General features: G+C 38.9%; 2 protein-coding genes across 3 annotated transcripts; both read left to right on the forward strand.

Annotated features, from left to right (window-relative positions):
* Nucleotides 1-1,469: 1,469 nt before the first annotated feature.
* Nucleotides 1,470-5,130, forward strand: LOC107824652 (protein LURP-one-related 7-like). Of its 2 annotated transcripts, none has more exons than XM_075219062.1 (3): nucleotides 1,470-1,972; nucleotides 3,672-3,894; nucleotides 4,900-5,130. In XM_075219062.1, the coding sequence occupies exons 1-3, from the start codon at nucleotides 1,730-1,732 to the stop codon at nucleotides 4,983-4,985; spliced, it is 552 nt and encodes a 183-aa protein (XP_075075163.1). In that variant the 5' UTR covers nucleotides 1,470-1,729; the 3' UTR covers nucleotides 4,986-5,130. The 2 variants fall into 2 exon arrangements, with proteins under 2 accessions (XP_075075163.1, XP_016506937.1); XM_016651451.2 differs by having other exon boundaries at nucleotides 1,472-1,972; nucleotides 3,672-3,884.
* A 1,646-nt stretch (nucleotides 5,131-6,776) lies between these two features.
* Nucleotides 6,777-17,293, forward strand: LOC142162985 (U2 small nuclear ribonucleoprotein B''-like). Its single transcript, XM_075220224.1, has 5 exons — nucleotides 6,777-6,837; nucleotides 7,538-7,580; nucleotides 7,718-7,797; nucleotides 16,405-16,487; nucleotides 16,765-17,293. Exons 1-5 carry the CDS (start codon nucleotides 6,777-6,779, stop codon nucleotides 17,044-17,046), a joined length of 549 nt encoding a protein of 182 aa, XP_075076325.1. The 3' UTR covers nucleotides 17,047-17,293.
* Nucleotides 17,294-17,554: the final 261 nt, after the last annotated feature.

The raw sequence follows: 17,554 nt of genomic DNA on the forward strand, positions 1-17,554 counted from the left end.
CTCTATCAAGGGCTACTCATTGCTTATATTAATGATGGTTGTGTAACTTATGACTCTATCATTAAATCGTGCAGGTGGTTAATATTCGGAATAGGCATGGTGGTGATCTAGCATAACTTCCGACAAGGCAATGAAGTGACTCATCTCTTGGCAAAGCATGCAATGAACCTTACCGTTTCCAATAAAATGTGTCTTTCGTCTATTCTTCCACCCTATGTCATGGCCACAGACAAGGGAGGAAATGTTTATGTTAAAACTGTCTCTATTAATGCTTGTAGACATCTAGTTAAAGTTGGTAATCAACATGCAGTGCATGAATTGTCATCCTTTTGTACTGATCCGGATCATAACTACTGTATGCTTTAATTTTTATTAAATAAAAATTGTCCAGTTTATAGAGAAAAAAAAACCCATAAAATTTGTCAGCACTTGAAATCAACTACTAACGAGAGTGTTCATATGGACCTCAAAAAACAAGGACTGAGAAATAAAGCATAACTCTACAAAATATCAATCGACGAGTCATCACAAAAAAATAAAAATAGCTAGCTAATATTTCTTCAATGAAATTGATTATTATGTGAAGGAAAATATCATAACTTTTCTCCCTCTAGTTCAGGGTATTACAAGCTGCTACCAATAACAACAATAATAAACTTAGTATAATCCCACAAGTGAGGTCTAACAATGGTAGTGTGTACGCAGACTTTACCCCTACCTTATGAACGCAAAAATATTATTTTCGATAGACTCTCGATGTAAAAAACACTAAACAAGAATCAACCAATAATAAAAACAAGAAGAAAAAAACAAACACACTACGTGTAATAATAAAGATCTAAAAATAAGAAATACAAGAATATTACTAACAACAACGGTAAGAATTATAACATGGAATAACAATGATCTTGGGATACGAAAATGTAAGAATAATATTGATACTAGTGGTAACATTAGGATATTACAACCTGCTACCGTTTGGTATAAATAATACTCCATCCGTTTCAGTTTATGTGAACGTATTTACTTTTTGATCCGTTTAGAAAAGAATGACCCCTTTCTAAAATTGGAACTAATTTAGCTTAAACTTCCAATTCTACCCTTGATGAGAAGCTTTTATAACCCCACAAATACTTTGACTTTTCACCCTTTAGCTTACAAATATTTTGAGTCCTATTTTTGTGTCTTACTATTTACTAGCTATCGGTTTTGCTTTACATCTTTCTTCCGTATTTCATGTTGTTCCTATTTTTCTTATGACCTTTTTACGATTTTTGCGGTGATATTAATATTGTCTACATTTGTTTTTTGCTCTCTTAAGTCGAGTATCTTTCCAAAATAATCTCTCTATCCCTCCGGTATGGGTAAAGTCTGCGTACTCACTACCCTGCCAGGGATTGTACTGTTTTTTTTTTTTTTTTTTTTTTTTTGTTGTTGTTATTTTTGTTGCCAAAATTGTTATTCTTTACCAAAACGCTTATACAAGCCAAAGATGCTTGTACCAAACATCCTGTTTCCTCTGACCCTGCTCCACTCCAATGCCAAAAGAAATTTTAAAAAGTTAGATTCTTCCAGCTATTAGTTTGATTCTTATCCACCCAAAATCCGGCGATCGCCAGTCATTTCCACCACCGTCTCCAAATTTCCAGCTCTTCAGTACAATTCTAACACAAACTTGATTCTTTTTGTGGAGTTTTCTTCCATATACAAGATTTAATTAAGCTGGTTAATGGGAATGGGAACTACTACCACGCCGGATGAGTGGCCGCCGAATGCGGAATTCCCATTTGATCTTTTTGTATGGAAGAAACACAGGGCTTTTTGGGATGTTGGAAATATCCAATTCACCGATTCTTTTGGCAATTTGTTCTTCAGAGTTGACCGTGGTCAATCGCCTGATTCATCAGCTCATAGTCAGAAACTAATTCTTGATGCATCTGATAATACCCTCATTCGCTTAGTTCCATTAGTTGTAAGTTTTCTCTGTTGCTACCTCTAATTTGTTGAGATCATGTTTTAGCTGCTTAATTTAGGAAGAATTAATTAATTAATTACTAAAAGGAAGCTCCTTTCTATGTGAAAATGGAAATTGAGAGTTTTTTTTTTTGACCCCGGGAAAATCCGCAGCTACAGCCTCTGCCACAGCCTTCGGGTGAGCACTGGGTAAATCCCCCACTGTGTAATAGTCTGCAGACCACATGAGGATGTAAACTGCACTAGGCAAGAGTGCAAGTCCCGTGTGACAGACTCAGACCCAAAGGGCATTGAGGGTGGATCGAACCCTCGCCGTCCGTGTGGACAACTCCCTCCAAACCCACTGGGCCGTCCCTTCGGGACCAGAGAGTTTTAATGTTAATGGTGCTTGTTATTGACTTTATTAGGGGTTGTTTGGTATGATGACAAGTTTGGCTGGGATTAGTTATGATGAGATTAGTTATCTTGTATTATTTCTTATTGACTTTTTGGTACGTTATATTAATCACGAGATTGTCAATTTTACTGTTTTCTCTTAGGATTACTATTTCACCCTCTGGCAGATATAAATTATCCCGGTACTATTTTTATTCCTGGGTAACTTAACCCAAAAATAGTAACCAAATAAGGGATAAGACGGTGCTAAAGTTTTATCCCAGGATTATTTTTGCTTATCCATCACACCGAACGACCCCTTAGAAGCTAATCAAGTGATCAGAAATTAAACTTACCGAGGGTATGCCGGTGCCACAAAGCAATTGGTTTTCCCATTTGTTGTTTGTATTCTAATTGAAAAAAGAAATCAAGTTTGTTTGGACGGGCACACTGAATCTGGATCAGCTATAAATAAATTTATTCTGTGAATTTAGTTGTCAGGATTACTGAAGATCAGTTATTATTACAATTAGTTTTAATAATCGAGAAATCTTGCCCAACCCAGATTGTGCTCACAAGCTTCAAAAGTAGATGGAGTATGAGCCAGCCCCTCTGCCCTGCTCTCACTTAATTCCATGCTTCAGTCAGTTTCGCAACTGTGCCTAACCCACACTTCAAGTATTGAGTCATATCACTGAACCAAAACCCTCTTGTGCTACTGAAGATCGCTTATTCTCCATTTTTAAGCTGGTCAAGTTCAGTATTGATCGGGGAAATAAAAAGTTCAGTGTTGATGATCTTCTCCCCAACACTAGAACTGCAATCTTTCTAGCGGTTGATATTTGTTGTTGGCACTTGCTATTTTTTGAGCTGAACACTCGACTAAAAATTTTCAGAGGTGTCCAAGCTTCTATTGACATTCTGCGGCTAGAGATGTTTGAAGAGGTCATTCGAGGTATAACTGTATTTGGCGAATGATCTGCACTAGAGTTCCTTGTGGAATATAATATGTGTCAGATTGTTAAGACAGGAAACTGGTGCAAGTTAGATTTCTAACCTCTAAGGAATGCATCTTATGGAAATAGACTTGGTAGGGTTACATGGTCACCTCCCTTATTTTTTTATTTTTTTTGTGATAACCATGTAGAAAGGTATATTCTGAGTTATTGAAGAATCTTAATGCATTGACAGTTTGACATCATCTCTTAACTAATCAAGGAAAGAGATTTTTGTATGCTTGTTTATCTTCTTAATCTCTTTTTCATTTACTGCTTTGAATCTTTGATGTGGTGTGATGCTATTTCTTTCTGTCTTTCTTGTAGAAAGGATCATGGCAAGGCTTTATGGTAAATGATACTGAAGAGAAGGAGTTGATGTTCAGTGTGAATAGGACTCTAAATACATTTACTAGTCGAGAGTTTGATATATTCCTTGGTGATGGACATGGTGAAGGCAAAGAGGCTGATCTCAAGATGAAAGGTTCTGCCTTCAAGAGATCCTGCACCATCTACAAAGGCAATTCCATAGTAGCTGAGGTATATTACGGTATAAGCAACTGAACTAGTCGAGGTAGAATTATATGATACATGTGCTAGTGGGAGGTAGCAGGGACCCGGTAGAATAGTTGAGGTGCGCACAAGTTGGCACCAGACACCATGACACCATTGATGTAAGGGAAAAAAGAAAAAGAGCAAGTGAAACTCAAGTTTAAGGGAGGAAAAATCACTATGACTCTCTGCCTTAAATGGGCTGGAGATGAATTAGTTTACACCTCTTCTGCTAAAACCAACATAAGCTCTATTAGGAATCTTCCACACAGGATATGGCTATTTCAATGTGTTTTCTGTAGTTATGAAGAATATGTTTATAGGAGGGGGGAAAAAGAAGACTTTTACTGACTTTCCATCCAATCGAATGGGAGCTCCCCCCCCCCCCCCCAAAAGACACTTGTCTTTTGTCCTACATAAATATTTGTCTTCTCCAGAATTTATCAGGGAAAAGCTCAAATGGATTTACATCGTGCATCATACTTCATATCTTGCATTGTCAAAGAAACAACCAAGGTTCACCCTAGGGCCATATATATATACACACACATATAGCATGATACTTCGTTTTTATTTTACCTCAGTGGGCGATTTTTGGGTTGTATAATATACTTGGTTCTCATTGAATCCCTGGATTTTAAATTTCACTATAGAACTGTGTTAGGCATTAGAGTTGGCAATAAAAACACTCTGTCAACCCTAGCTTAATATTTGGCTTGACTATTTCCTATACAATGTGGTATAGTATCTAGTCATTGGTCGCATTGTGACATTTCGTCAGGTAAATGCTGTTCCCTGGTAGAGCTATATTTACATGAGTTGTGCGTGAAAGTGTAGGTTTCGACAGATCTTTAGACTATACAGTTTCTTACTGCCTTCTCAATTCTGGTTTTTGTATTATTGAGTCATTTGTAGCATTAGCTTTCACGTAACTTTCATATGTTTTTGTTTCCTGTTTGTCATATGTCTGAGTTTTAACCATCTTTCTTGTACTAAAATGCAGACCAGCCTTATGTACACACTTGGATTCCGGAAGCATTTCATTCCAAGGAACAGATTTCGAGTAACCATATTTCCCGGTTTTGCTGAGCTTAGTCTGGTTGTGGCTTTGGTTGTAATATTCTTTGATAAACGGAAGTTTTGGATATAAAAAAGGATCAATCTCTCAGCTTTTATCTCTTTATGGAGAACGACTTCCATGATAGAACTAAATTATGGACCTTCAAAAAGAAAATTCCTTCTTATCTTCCTCTTGTTGAGGAAGGATTGATGTAATGGCTAACATATCAGAAGTTACCAGAGTCAAAATTTGATTAACAGTAGGAGAAAAAGAAAAAGAAATGAGCCTTCTTCGATGAATTAAAACTTCTTTATTGGTATTTTCGAGTTACATGTATACCTGTTATTCTTGGTTGTCATTGTATACTGTTAACTGTTTTGCTAATAATCCAAGACCAGGAGGAGCACGGCTTATCTAGTTATCTATATCATAGCAAGGTGGATGGTTGTGTAACAAAGAATTAAAATTTATGGGTAGTTTGATGTGCTAAAATTTCATTAAATTACAGTGTTAGGAGTGCGATTTTATATTTTTCCTGCACAAAAATTCAAAAGATAAGCAAAAAGTTTGTTCGTATAAGAAGATAGAGCATAGCGGAAACCTTGAGTGATCCACTTTGCTATAACGCAAGCTTAAAGGATAAAACCTGAACTTCAGACGGTAAAATATGTGGTGCAGTTACAACATTATTGAGTATAAACACCAGATCAGGAAAACAAGTCCTAAAAGAAAACGAAAGAAGAATAGCTAGTGTGAAGATGTATATATGAATCTGTGACAATGTTCTGGATATGAAAGCATACAAACACAAGCTATATAATTAGCCTAGAGTACAGAGCAAAATTTCCAGAAGTAAACCTCACTGTTTTCTCCAGGGGAATTGGGTCAGAGCAGCATTATTTGCTGAGAATGACCAGAATCGCAGAGCATCAACAGATTCAATAATTTCCCTGTTAAAATTTCAATGTTATCTCTTGAAGTTGAGTTTGCGCTGCTCATCGCATGAAAGGAACCAGCCATCTCATTTCTGCGCCATTTCCATGTGACAGATAATAGATTTTCTTCCAGTTTTCTTCTGTAAACGCCTCACGTTGGATGAGTCTTTGTCTGCCACAATCAGAAAATTTCACAAGGAAAGTTAGTACTAAATAGTGATCTTCTATGGCAACATAAGATTCAATGGCTCATTTTAGTTATAATCTAAATTCTAATGAGTCATCTGCATATTGACTTCGGCTCGTCTATACCTTTTTCAACTCTAACCATGGTAATCAATAGAAAATAACTTTACGTTACCCTTCCGTAGTTACTTCTTTTTTCCTTTTTTTCTTTTGATAAGTAATCCTTCAAACTTTTATTAAGTAGGTCATTCCTTTGTTCTTCTTCTTCCCTTGCTTATGTTCATATTTCCCCCCACATCCCCCCACCTGCACCCCCAAAACCCTTTTTTCTTCTTTTTTTGGGTAATTCAATTGTTCAGTCCTTTTTCCTTTGTTAATAATTAAAGTGTTCTCCTTTTCCTTTTCCCTCTTTTTTCTTAAGTTTTTTTTCGTCGGTAGTGGTAAGAACAAGATTCTCAACATTCACTCTTTTATTCTTTTTGACCGAGTATCCTTAGTATTCACTCTTTCTTGGGTTTTACAAGCTATGAGCATACCTAAGGTAGTAATGACAAACAGCCGCAGCTTCATCCACACTATATCGTGGGAAGTTGATGCGAGCATCTGCAGGAACATCTGGTAAGTCTTTACGGAGCTTCCCTACAACAGTTGAATGAGAGAATGCACCCACCATCATATTGTTGTGAATCATAGACCTAAATGCATTCACCTGCATATGATGTGACTATATCAGTAACCACACTTAAAACAGTAAGCTACAGTAAGAAGAGAATTTTAAGAAAATGCAACAATTCATTAAGATTTTTCACAGGCATGACAAACAAAAATCAGAGGCATCCTTAGTTGTTTATCGACAATTAAATCTCTTGCAGTTAACCAAAAAGTTATTAGCATTAAAGTATATCAAAATTATTGGAACGAGGCAATCCATAATAGTACATGTCAGAATTTATGGCACAACAGAATAAATACAAAGCTAATTTGCTCCAATTCTTGCTCTTACGGTTTTTAAAAAAATAAACCACCATAAATTTATCAGTGCACGAAAGTTTTGAAGGCATATTGAGCTGAGAAAGCCTAAGAGCCTCTAAAACACTGACTACTTTCTCTCTCTTCGACTAACGGTCGACTTCGACCATCTCCCTCTCTCTCCGACAAACGCCCTCCACAGGCGAGCCGGTGCCGGCCTCTTTGAGCAGCGGCCCAGGTAGTTCATTTTCCCTATCTCTTATACTCTCTCTTTCTTCTATCCCCATTTCTCTCGCACCTCTCTCTTCTCTTCTCCCCCCCTTCTCTCTGTCAACCCTAGTTCTCTCCGTAGGCGAAAGCTCCGTCCGGCGACCCCCCTTTACGCCTCGCCCTTGCCCTCCTCCCTCCTTCTTCTCTCTTTTCCCCCATTTTTCCTCTTCTTCTCCTTGCGGCTGTTTTTTTTGGGTCTTGTCAACGGCTTCCTTTGCCAGTGCCTACTCCGGCGTCGTGTAAGTGGGCAGCCAGGGCTGCCAGGTTAGTGGGTCACCAGGTTCGGTGGTGACAGCCCCCTTCCCCCGTTTGGTTTTCGTGGTTCTGTTGTAATTTTCCAGGTGGATAGTCGCGGCGTACGGGCAAGCAGCACGGGTCACCTCCTATTGGCGTTAGCAAAGGACGGCAGGGATTTGGAAGCGAGCGCGACAGGTTCCTCAGCCTCGGGGGACACTGATCCAGGTTCTATTCTCGGGAGTTGGTACCTCTCGTTCTCTGTTTTCCCTTCCTCTTTTGTTAGCTTCTTGTTGTCATATTAGTCGATACTAGTCTAGTCATAATATTAGCGGGTCTGTAGTTACAACCTGTTTTCTTCGAGTTTGGTCAGTCACTTGTTCTGTGGTAGCGATTTCCCTTTGTTTATGTATTCCATTTTTATTTACTGTTTCTTCATTTTCTAAGGTAGATTTCAGTTCAGATTCGTTAGGGTTTTGGGAGCTGCTCTTTTATTTACTGTTTCTAAGGTAGATTTCAGTTCATTTTCTAAATTTGAGGATTAACGGGTAAGTCTATCGAGTTGGCGAAGATTCTCCAGAAGAGAACAGTGAATATAGCTTGTGTTCAAGTGACTAGGTGGGTAGGATCGAAGGCGAGGAATGTGGATGGGTTTAAACTGTGGTACTCTGGGCGCTCGAAGGGTAAGAACGGAGTGGGTATTTTGGTGGACAGGGATCTTAGGGAGACGGTGGTTGAGGTTAGGTGGTGAGTGATAGATTGATGGCTATTAAGTTAGTGGTTGGAGGGCTCACTCTGAATGTCATTAGCGCTTACGCTCCCCAAACAGGCTTGGATGAAGAGGATAAGAGGTGTTTCTTGGAGGGTTTGGATGAAGTGGTGCGTGGTATTCCGCCCACGAATAAGTTATTTATAGGAGGGGACTTCAAGGGGCATATCACGGGATCTGCTAGTGGCTATGGCGAGGTTCATGGCACCTTTGGCTTTGGGGTTAGGAACGGAGGTTGCAATTCTCTGTTGGATTTCGCTAAAGCTTTTGAGTTGGTGATTGCAAACTCTAGTTTTCCGAAGAGGGAGGAGCATTTAGTTACTTTTCATAGTACAGTGGCTAAGACTCAGATTGATTATCTCCTCCTAAGGAGGGGTCATAGAGGGATGTGCAAGGATTGCAAGGTTATCCCGACTGAGGCACTCGCGACTCAGCACGAGCTCTTGGTGATGGACGTCGGCATCATGATAAAGAGGAAGAAGAAGGTGGTTCGAGGTCGTCCGAAGATTAGGTGGGGTGCCTTGTCGAAGGATAAAGCTCAGGAGCTGGAGGGAAGATTGTTGACTATATGGGCATGGAGGAGTAGTGGGGATGCAAACGGTATGTGGACGATGACGGCAAACTCTATAAGGGAGGCGGCAAGAGAGGTGTTAGGGGTCTTGAAGGATTACTCGGGCGGTCATGGAGAGTACAAACGAGGAGGAGAGGAGGCTGAACAGAGATAGTTATAAGGAAGCTAGGAAGGTGGCGAAGTTAGCGGTCACGGAAGCTAAGAATGCAGCGTTTAGTCGCCTGTACAAAGAACTAGGGGACAAAGGCGAGGATAAGAAGTTGTTCCGGCTGGCCAAGGCGAGAGAGAGGACGGTTCGTGATCTAGACCAAGTGAGGTGCATCAAAGACGAGGAAGGCAGAGTGTTGATGGAAGACGCTCAGATTAAGCGGAGATGACAGACGTACTTTCATAAGTTGCTGAATGACGAAGGGGATAGAGACATTGTGCTAGGTGAACTGGAACACTCTAAGAGTCACCGAGATTTTGGCTACTGTAGGCACATTAAGGTCGAGGAGGTCGTGGAGGCTATGTGTAAGATGAGCATGGGCAGAGCGACCGGGCCAGACGAAATTCCGGTAGAATTTTGGAGGTATGTAGGTAGAGCAGGATTGGAGTGGCTAACTGAATTGTTTAATATTATTTTTAGAACGAAGGAGATGCCAGAGGAATGGAGGTGGAGTACGATGATACCGTTATACAAGAACAAAGGCGATATCCAGAATTGTAACAACTATGGGGGCATCAAGCTACTAAGTCATACCATGAAAGTGTGGGAGAAGGTGGTGGAAGCGAGGGTAAGGAGGCTGGTGTCGATATCCAATAACCAGTTTGGGTTCATGTGGTCGTTCTACCACAGAAGCTATCCATCTTATTCGGAGGTTGGTTGAACTGTACATGGATAGGAAGAAGGATTTGCATATGATGTTTATTGACCTGGAAAAAGCATATGACAATGTCCCCAGGGAAGTTCTTTGGAGATGCCTGGAGGTGAAAGGTATTCCGGTGGCTTATATTAGGGTGATTAAGGACATGTATAATGGAGCTAAGACTCGGGTTAGGATGGTGGGGTGCGACTCGGAGCACTTTCTGGTTGTTATGGGGTTACACCAAGGATCTGTGCTTAGTTCGTTCTTAGTTGCTCTGGCAATGGACGTACTAACACAACACAGTCAAGGGGAGGTGCCGTGGTGTATGTTATTCGCCGATGATATAGTCCTGATTGATGAGACGCGAGGCGGTGTTAACAAGAGGTTGGAGGTTTGGAGACGGAACCATAATCAGATGTTCCTTTGAGATAACGCAGCACATGTAAAGCAGCAGAATAGTGAGGAACTCGGGGAGATTGAAGAAACTGAATGAGATACTGGACCGCAAAGCTCAAGTCAGGCCTGGTATGAGTTAAGAAATTGAACTTGCCAACAAGGCTCCTGTACAGCTCTGGATTGGGAAGCAACTCACCATCAACAACTTGTAATTTCAAAGTAAGGTCAAGAGGAGAGACCACTGGAGATACCTCAGAACATTTATATTCAGCCAAGAGATCTAAAATAAACTTTCTTTGATTTAATAACAATCCATCAGGAGTAGAAGATACCTCTATGCCCAAAAAATAGTGTAAGGTGCCCAAATCCTTTATCTTAAATTGTTCATCGAGATAGGAATTTAAATCAGAAATTGCTGACACATCATTACCTGTTAGAATTATGTCATCTACATATACTGCCAAAACAACCATAGACTCCCCTGACCTCTTTATGAATAGACTATAGTCATTAAGAGAATGTGTAAACCCCTTTGCACATAGCGCACTTGAAAGCTTAGTATACCATTGTCTTGAGGCTTGTTTGAGCCCATAGAGGGATTTTTGAAGTTTGCAAACAAAAGGCTGCCCAGAACTAGAAGAGGATTCCACAGTGAACCCTTGAGGCAACTTCATATAGACTTCCTCGTCCAAATCCCCATGAAGGAAGGCATTGTTTACGTCTAGCTGAAAAAGTGGCCATTGTTTCTTAACAGCCAAGGCAATGAGACATTAACAATGGTCATTTTGACCACAGGGAAGAAAGTTTCATTATAATCAACCCCGACAGTCTGAGTATCACCTCTAACTACTAATCTAGCCTTATATCTTTCTATGGAACCATCAACTCTAAACTTAATCTTATATACCCACTTACTCCCAATGGCCTTCTTGCCAACAGGGAGAGGAACTACAGACCATGTCTGATTGCCCTCAAGATCCTGAAATTCTTTCTTCATTGCCTCTTGCCACTCAGGCACCAAAGTAGCCTAAGAATAGGTGTAAGGCTCAGAAAGTACTGTTTGTGTCTTAGGCTGATTAGAGGTAGAACTGAACCCAGGGTCTTGGGGAAAAGATGCAGAGACAGAAGAACAAATATAGTCATTGAGGTAGGAAGGAGCAACATGGGTTCTGGTGGATTTTCTCAAACCCTCAAAAGTTGAAGCAGGAATAATATGATGTGAACTAACAGGATGTGAATTGACAGAAGAAGGGGGACTAGAAGTCATGGCAGAAGGGGAAGATGAGCAAGAGACATTGGTAGGTTCATTAGAAGGAGATGCAAATACTGGAGAACAAGGTTCAGGAGGAACAGGAATGGGAGAAGGCAATGGTGAAGTAGAAGAAGAAGGAGAAGAAGGAACAGTAAAGTCATAGACAAAATTTGTAGGAGAAGAAGTGGAAGAAGAACCAACAGAAAAATTTACAGCAAAAGGAAACACTGATTCATGAAATATAACATCCTTAGAAATGAAAAATGTTCCAATTTCAAGGTTAAGGAGTTTGTAGCCTTTCTTTCCAAAAGGGTACCCCATGAAGACTGCAGGGATGCACCTACTACTGAATTTATCCCTGTGTACAGGAGGTTTAGAGGCATAGCAAAGGCAACCAAATACCCTTAAATGAGAATAAGTTGGGGTTTTACCAAAAAGCAACTCAAATGGGGATTTATTGTGAAGCAGTTTAGAAGGGAACCTATTAATCAAGTAGGTAGCAGTTAGCACACAATCCCCCCAATATTTTGTAGGCACTTTAGAATGAAAGAGAAGTGCCTTTGAAGTTTTACGTAAATGCCTATGTTTCCTCTACTACCCCATTTTGTTGGGGAGTATATGGACAAGAAGTGTGATGAATAATCCCTTGTTCAATAAAGAAAGAAGATGTGAAAGGACTGGAGTCTAACTCCAAAGCATTATCAGACCTAACAGTCAAGACTTTAGAATTAAACTGTGTATGTACCATGGCAATGAAAGCTTTTAGAATAGGAAAAGCATTTGACTTAGTTTTTAACAAATGAGTGCAAGTTGTCCTAGTAAAATCATCTACAATTGTTAGGAAGTACTTGCACCCATCATGTGTGGGGACATGATAGGGACCCCAAGTGTCAACATGTATCAATTGGAAAGGAGTGGTTGTGTGAATTGTACTATCTGGGAAAGGAAGTCTAGTTTGCCTTGCCATTGGACAAATATTACAAACAAAGTCTTGTTTACCAGAAAATAGAAGAAATAGAAGGAATAGACTTTAAATGAACAAAAGGTATATGTCCCAATCTACTATGCCAAAGAGTGTTCATTTTATTCATTGGAGAAATATTTACAAATGGAACAGAGGTGACGGAACACTCAACATTGTTCTTACCAAGATCAGGTAAAGTAGAACTATGAGAGCAAGTAAAAGCAGAAGGATGGGTAACAAAAGAAGATGAACATGATGAATTGGTAGGTGGCAATTGCAAGATGTAACCTCCATGCTGTGATTTACCACACTCCAGATGCCTCTTCATGGAAAGGCCCGGTATGAAACAAGCAAAAGAGCTAAAAATGAGCAGGCACTTTAATTGTGATACCAACTTGTGCACAAATATCAAGTTGTATTGAAAACTAGGGACTAAAAGAACATGAGACAGAGTAGTATTATTTGATAAGGTTAACTCTCCCACACAAGTTACTTTGACTTTGTATCCATTAGGCAGGTTTACTAAATAAGGAATAGGCAAAGACTTAATGTTGTGAAGTAAACTACTGTGAGATGTCATGTGGTCAGTGGCCCCAGAGTCCAATATCCAAGAGTTCTTATCAACCTTACACAACAAACAAGTATTGACTGAACATTTAGGTTTATTACTAGAAAAGAAACTGAGGATACTTGCAAAATTGGCAGAAGCAGTAAGGTGAGAAGTAGAGTTAGGATCAGACACATGATGTTGTTGAAGTAGTGTGAGTAGCTGGCTACATTGCTCGTTTGTCAACCCTGGAATAGTCGAATTATCTCCAGCATTGATAGGTGGTGTCTCATTGAATGGCTCAGGTTCAGGATGAGCAAATTGTTTAGGAGGCTCCAATTCAGTTTGAACATTTGCAGCAGTCCTTCGATTATTCCTAGTGAACTGAAAATTCGGGGGAAAGCCATGTTTCTTATAACATCTCTCCACTGTATGACCAGGCTTATTGCAATGGCTACAGACAACACTAGGCCTCCTCGGATCAAAACTGGTTTTAGGTTGGAAACTCTTCTGAAAGGGCTTTTGAAAAGATTTTTAAGACCCCGCCGAGAAGGAAGCAGACTCTGAAGCTAAATTAAGAAGAAGAGGGTTGAATTTCTCTTTGTCTTTCATCAGTGACCAGAAGAGAATAAGCTTTGTTGATTGTGGGGAAAGGACTCATCATAAGTAAATTTCTTCTGGCATTAGCATAACCTTCATTCAAGCCCATTAAAAATTGGTACAATTTCTGGTCCTCTTCACGTTTTTGAATGTCTAGTTTGCCACCCCCCACAAGTGCAATGAGAATCAGAGTAAACATTCAAAGTACTGAGCTCATCCCAAACACTCTTCATCCTTGCATAATATTCAGGAATGTTCATAGAACCCTGAGAAATAGAAGCGAGCTCCTTTTTGACTTGATAAACCCTAATTCCACTCGGTTGTCCATATATGTCTTCCAATTCCATCCACACATCCTTGGCAAGTTGACAATACAGAACACTCTTACGAATGACTGGAGTGAGAAGATTGTGAATCCATGAAATCAAGATGTTATTACATCTATCCCATTAACGAAAAATAGGGGAATTTGGAGGAGGTCACACACAATCGGGTTGAATGAAGTATAGTTTGTTCTTAACAGAGAGAGCAATAAGCATGCTCCTACGCCAATCGCTATACCCAGTCCCATCAAAAACGGTACCTATTAGTGAAAGCCCCAAATTATCCGATGGATGAATGTAAAGAGGATGATTATGGTTAATTGTATCATTCGATGAGTTATCAGAACCAGATTGACCAGAAGAATTCGGAACCGACATATCAGAAATCAATGTACCCATGACTAAGAGTAAATTTAGGGTTTTTGTAATTCACCGACAATACAACAGAAGTGAAGCAATTTTCAATGAAAAAAAAAACTGAAGCAAATCCAGAGTAGTTGCTAGAATTAGAAGAAATTGAAAGAAACTTGTCGAAGAAATACCGAACTCCAGCGAAACTTTGGCGAACACAACACGAACAGTTTTCGCCAAAAAAAAAAAGTCGACGATATGCTCAGAATTATCCAGCTACACTGCTTTGATACCATATTAAAATCATTGTGATCGATTTAGTTGCTAGTGAGAGGAGGGAGAATCTGAGAGAAAGAGGAAAGGAAAATATCTCGTGCAATTGTAAAATGAGCATCTGAAGCTTCTAGACTTAGAGCTCTTCTATTTATATTTGGACCGGATCTTTACAATTGGGCCTGGGCCAAAACTAAAAATGAATTATTGAGCTACCTATTAATACAAAGACTGGACTACACAAAATATACAACCCAATAATAAAATAAATTTGATTATGTACAAAATAAAAAGCTCTATTATCCAACAAAAGGTGAGGGGTTTCGGGCGGAGCGGGTTATTTGGTTGGGTCGGGTTGTTTAAAATGGAAGGTGGGGTTGATCTTTTACCTTCAATCAGATGATGCTACGTGTGATTTTTAAGTTTTGAAGAGCAATTTAATGTATGGGGGTTAATTTTAATCCCAGAGTACAACGGTAAGGTTATTTTTAATAAGAAACTGAAACGGAAGGTAGATATAACTTATTTTCGATAGTAGAAGAATAAATATAACCCTTATCCGAAGAATAATTGCATCAGCAGTTGTTCTATCAGATGCTATATTTGACAAAGAGGCAATGAGTCAATTGAATTTTGATAAAATATATCAACTTGCGAGCCATGCAGCTTTGTAGGGTAAACAAGCTGTTGAAAGGTCAGAATGTTAGTTGCTGATGCATCTTTTGATTTGTTAAATCCTCGTGGAACTGAAGGTATTTTCAAGAAACGAGAAATGAGATTAAGACATCCTGCTCGAAATTTGGTAAGCAAGTCTGTGTTTTTAACTTTTAGTGCCTAGATAGATTTGCTATGCAATGGGTTTTGGCCCAGTTATGATACTTTAGTCCCTAACCCTTTTTGTCTTCCCCGGACAAACACCACAATGGGCGCCATACACTAAAGAATAAATAACGACTAAATTTCCTAGGTTTCCTTGATATAATTTTTTCTGTTCATCCGAAATAACTATTGTGATTTGGTAACTTATACACCTAATGAATTTAATAGTGATTACTGTATATGAAGGCGAAAGAAAAATAAGGAAAGAGAGGAGAAAAAAAAAGTGTAACTAAATCTCTTGATTGAAGACACATATAATGGATTTGAGACTCTTTTAAGGTGGATTGTATATATTTTGTAGACTAAACATGGGTAGGTCGGGTAATTATGTAAATATGAATTTTTTTGGTAATAAAGTTTCTAATTTTGTATAGGTATGAAAAAATCCCTTATTTTATTTTGTGGTCTTTTTGAGGCCATTCCTTAAATTAGGTCCATGTACTCTGACTCAGTCACAAGTAAATTAGAATCAATTATATGAATCTTTTATTGATCATGTAATTCCATGTAATCTCATCTCATGCCACTCGTTTGCAAATACAAATAGAGAGTATTAGAAATTCGGTATATATTGTTTTTTGCTGACAATTTAGCCTGTTAGGTTAAAGGGGAACATAATTTAAATAGACATTAATTGATATTTTTCTATTCCTTTAAGATTTGCCTTCTTGCAAAATTCTTTTGTTACAATTCAGCTAGACTGAATATTTTATAGTTCAACAGAAGGATTTTACCAAAATAGTAATAGATGCATAATCACTGAGTAGCACCTGTCAAATTGCATATGATCTTGTCAACATCCGCTTACTATTTTGGGTGCCATTTTTATGATAGCAGAGAGGCTTCAAGTCTAAAAACATTTGAGTAGTGATGTAAAACTTTATTATGAGTACTTTAATAACCCACTTGCACGATCTTCATTTTGTCACAATCTTCAACTCAGTTTTCGAGCCTGATAGTGTTGCAGTTTTGATGAATCACATGTGTATTTGCCTTGCATGCATAGCTTTTTAAGATGCACTTGGCAGTTAATTTTATTGACTTCTGGTGATCTGGACTAACTTGACATATAATTGTTTAGTGGAAAAAAGGAAACGTACTGAAGAAATTCCGCAAACTGGTGCAGCTAATGGCCCTAGAGCTGACAGTAATGGAGGCCCAGCTGTAAGTTCGTTGCAACATTATTATTTCTTTCAAATATTGCTTCCTTTCTTTGGCTTAGATGTACCTAAAGACTGCCTTCCCTTTGTCCACGCCTATGCGGAACATCATCGGTGTGAAACTTTAAAACAGTGTGACTGCATTTGTGATGATCCCAAAATACTGTGCTCATGACAAATTGTTATATGTTACAATTAATCTCTTTTTGTTCAATACTAGTTTCTGATAATGTTCATTAGAGTTATCTCAGTAATTGCATATTGTTGAACAACTTTTGCAGGCTGCTTCTCGCCAAGGAAGGCCAAGTGCACAAGAAACAGTTGCAGAACCAAATAATATTCTCTTTATACAGAACCTGCCCCATGAGACAACAAGTATGATGCTTGAAGTGCTCTTCAAACAATATCCAGGTTTTAGGGAAGTTCGAATGATTGAAGCGAAGCCAGGTATTGCATTTGTGGAATTTGACGATGATGTCCAGTCTTCGGTCGCCATGCAGGTCCTTCAAGGCTTCAAAATCACCCCCCAAAATCCCATGGCTATCACCTATGCCAAGAAATGAGAAATCTTAATTCCAGGACACAACTATGGTGAGAAAATGCTGCAACTGAAGATCTTTAGAATTCTAGTGGAATTATCGGAAGATGTAGAAAGCATGTATTATACGCTTGAGCGGGCTTCTTTTTTAAACGTTGAAGTTTTATGGGTGTTTTCAGCCCATTAAAGATGCTTTGCTATTCATATTTTAAACAATTTGATTGTGTACTAGTGCTGCTGAATCCTAAGAAAGAGGTGTTTGATTGGATCTCCTCGGATGAGGTTCTTCTAAATTGAACCAACTTTAGGTTGGGTTTAACTGTACTCATAGCGTAAACGTTTTTTTTTATACCATCAGGTTAAGTTGATCTATTAACATATAACTTTACATGGCGAAAGTGATGTGGTAGTTTGGAAAAAACAGTAATAATACGCTGTAATCGGTTAGATTGTGCTTTAAAGATGTCTATTACATAAATCCATTTAGATTTTCTTTACTACTGCAGTCTGCAAAAACACACAAAGAGTGCAGA

This window comes from Nicotiana tabacum, chromosome 8, assembly GCF_000715075.1.
Source record: "Nicotiana tabacum cultivar K326 chromosome 8, ASM71507v2, whole genome shotgun sequence".
Taxonomy (NCBI): Eukaryota; Viridiplantae; Streptophyta; class Magnoliopsida; order Solanales; family Solanaceae; genus Nicotiana; species Nicotiana tabacum.

Bases quoted from the DNA above. Each gene is read 5' to 3' on its own strand.
- LOC107824652 (XM_016651451.2), top strand. From the start codon at position 1,730: ATGGGAATGGGAACTACTACCACGCCGGATGAGTGGCCGCCGAATGCG. The intron at 1,973-3,671 runs GTAAGTTTTCTC...TCTTTCTTGTAG, and splicing joins TTCGCTTAGTTCCATTAGTT to AAAGGATCATGGCAAGGCTT. The intron at 3,885-4,899 runs GTATATTACGGT...ACTAAAATGCAG, and splicing joins GCAATTCCATAGTAGCTGAG to ACCAGCCTTATGTACACACT.
- LOC142162985 (XM_075220224.1), top strand. From the start codon at position 6,777: ATGCATTCACCTGCATATGATGTGACTATATCAGTAACCACACTTAAA. The intron at 7,581-7,717 runs GTTAGTGGGTCA...GCGTTAGCAAAG, and splicing joins TGGGCAGCCAGGGCTGCCAG to GACGGCAGGGATTTGGAAGC. The intron at 16,488-16,764 runs GTAAGTTCGTTG...CAACTTTTGCAG, and splicing joins ACAGTAATGGAGGCCCAGCT to GCTGCTTCTCGCCAAGGAAG.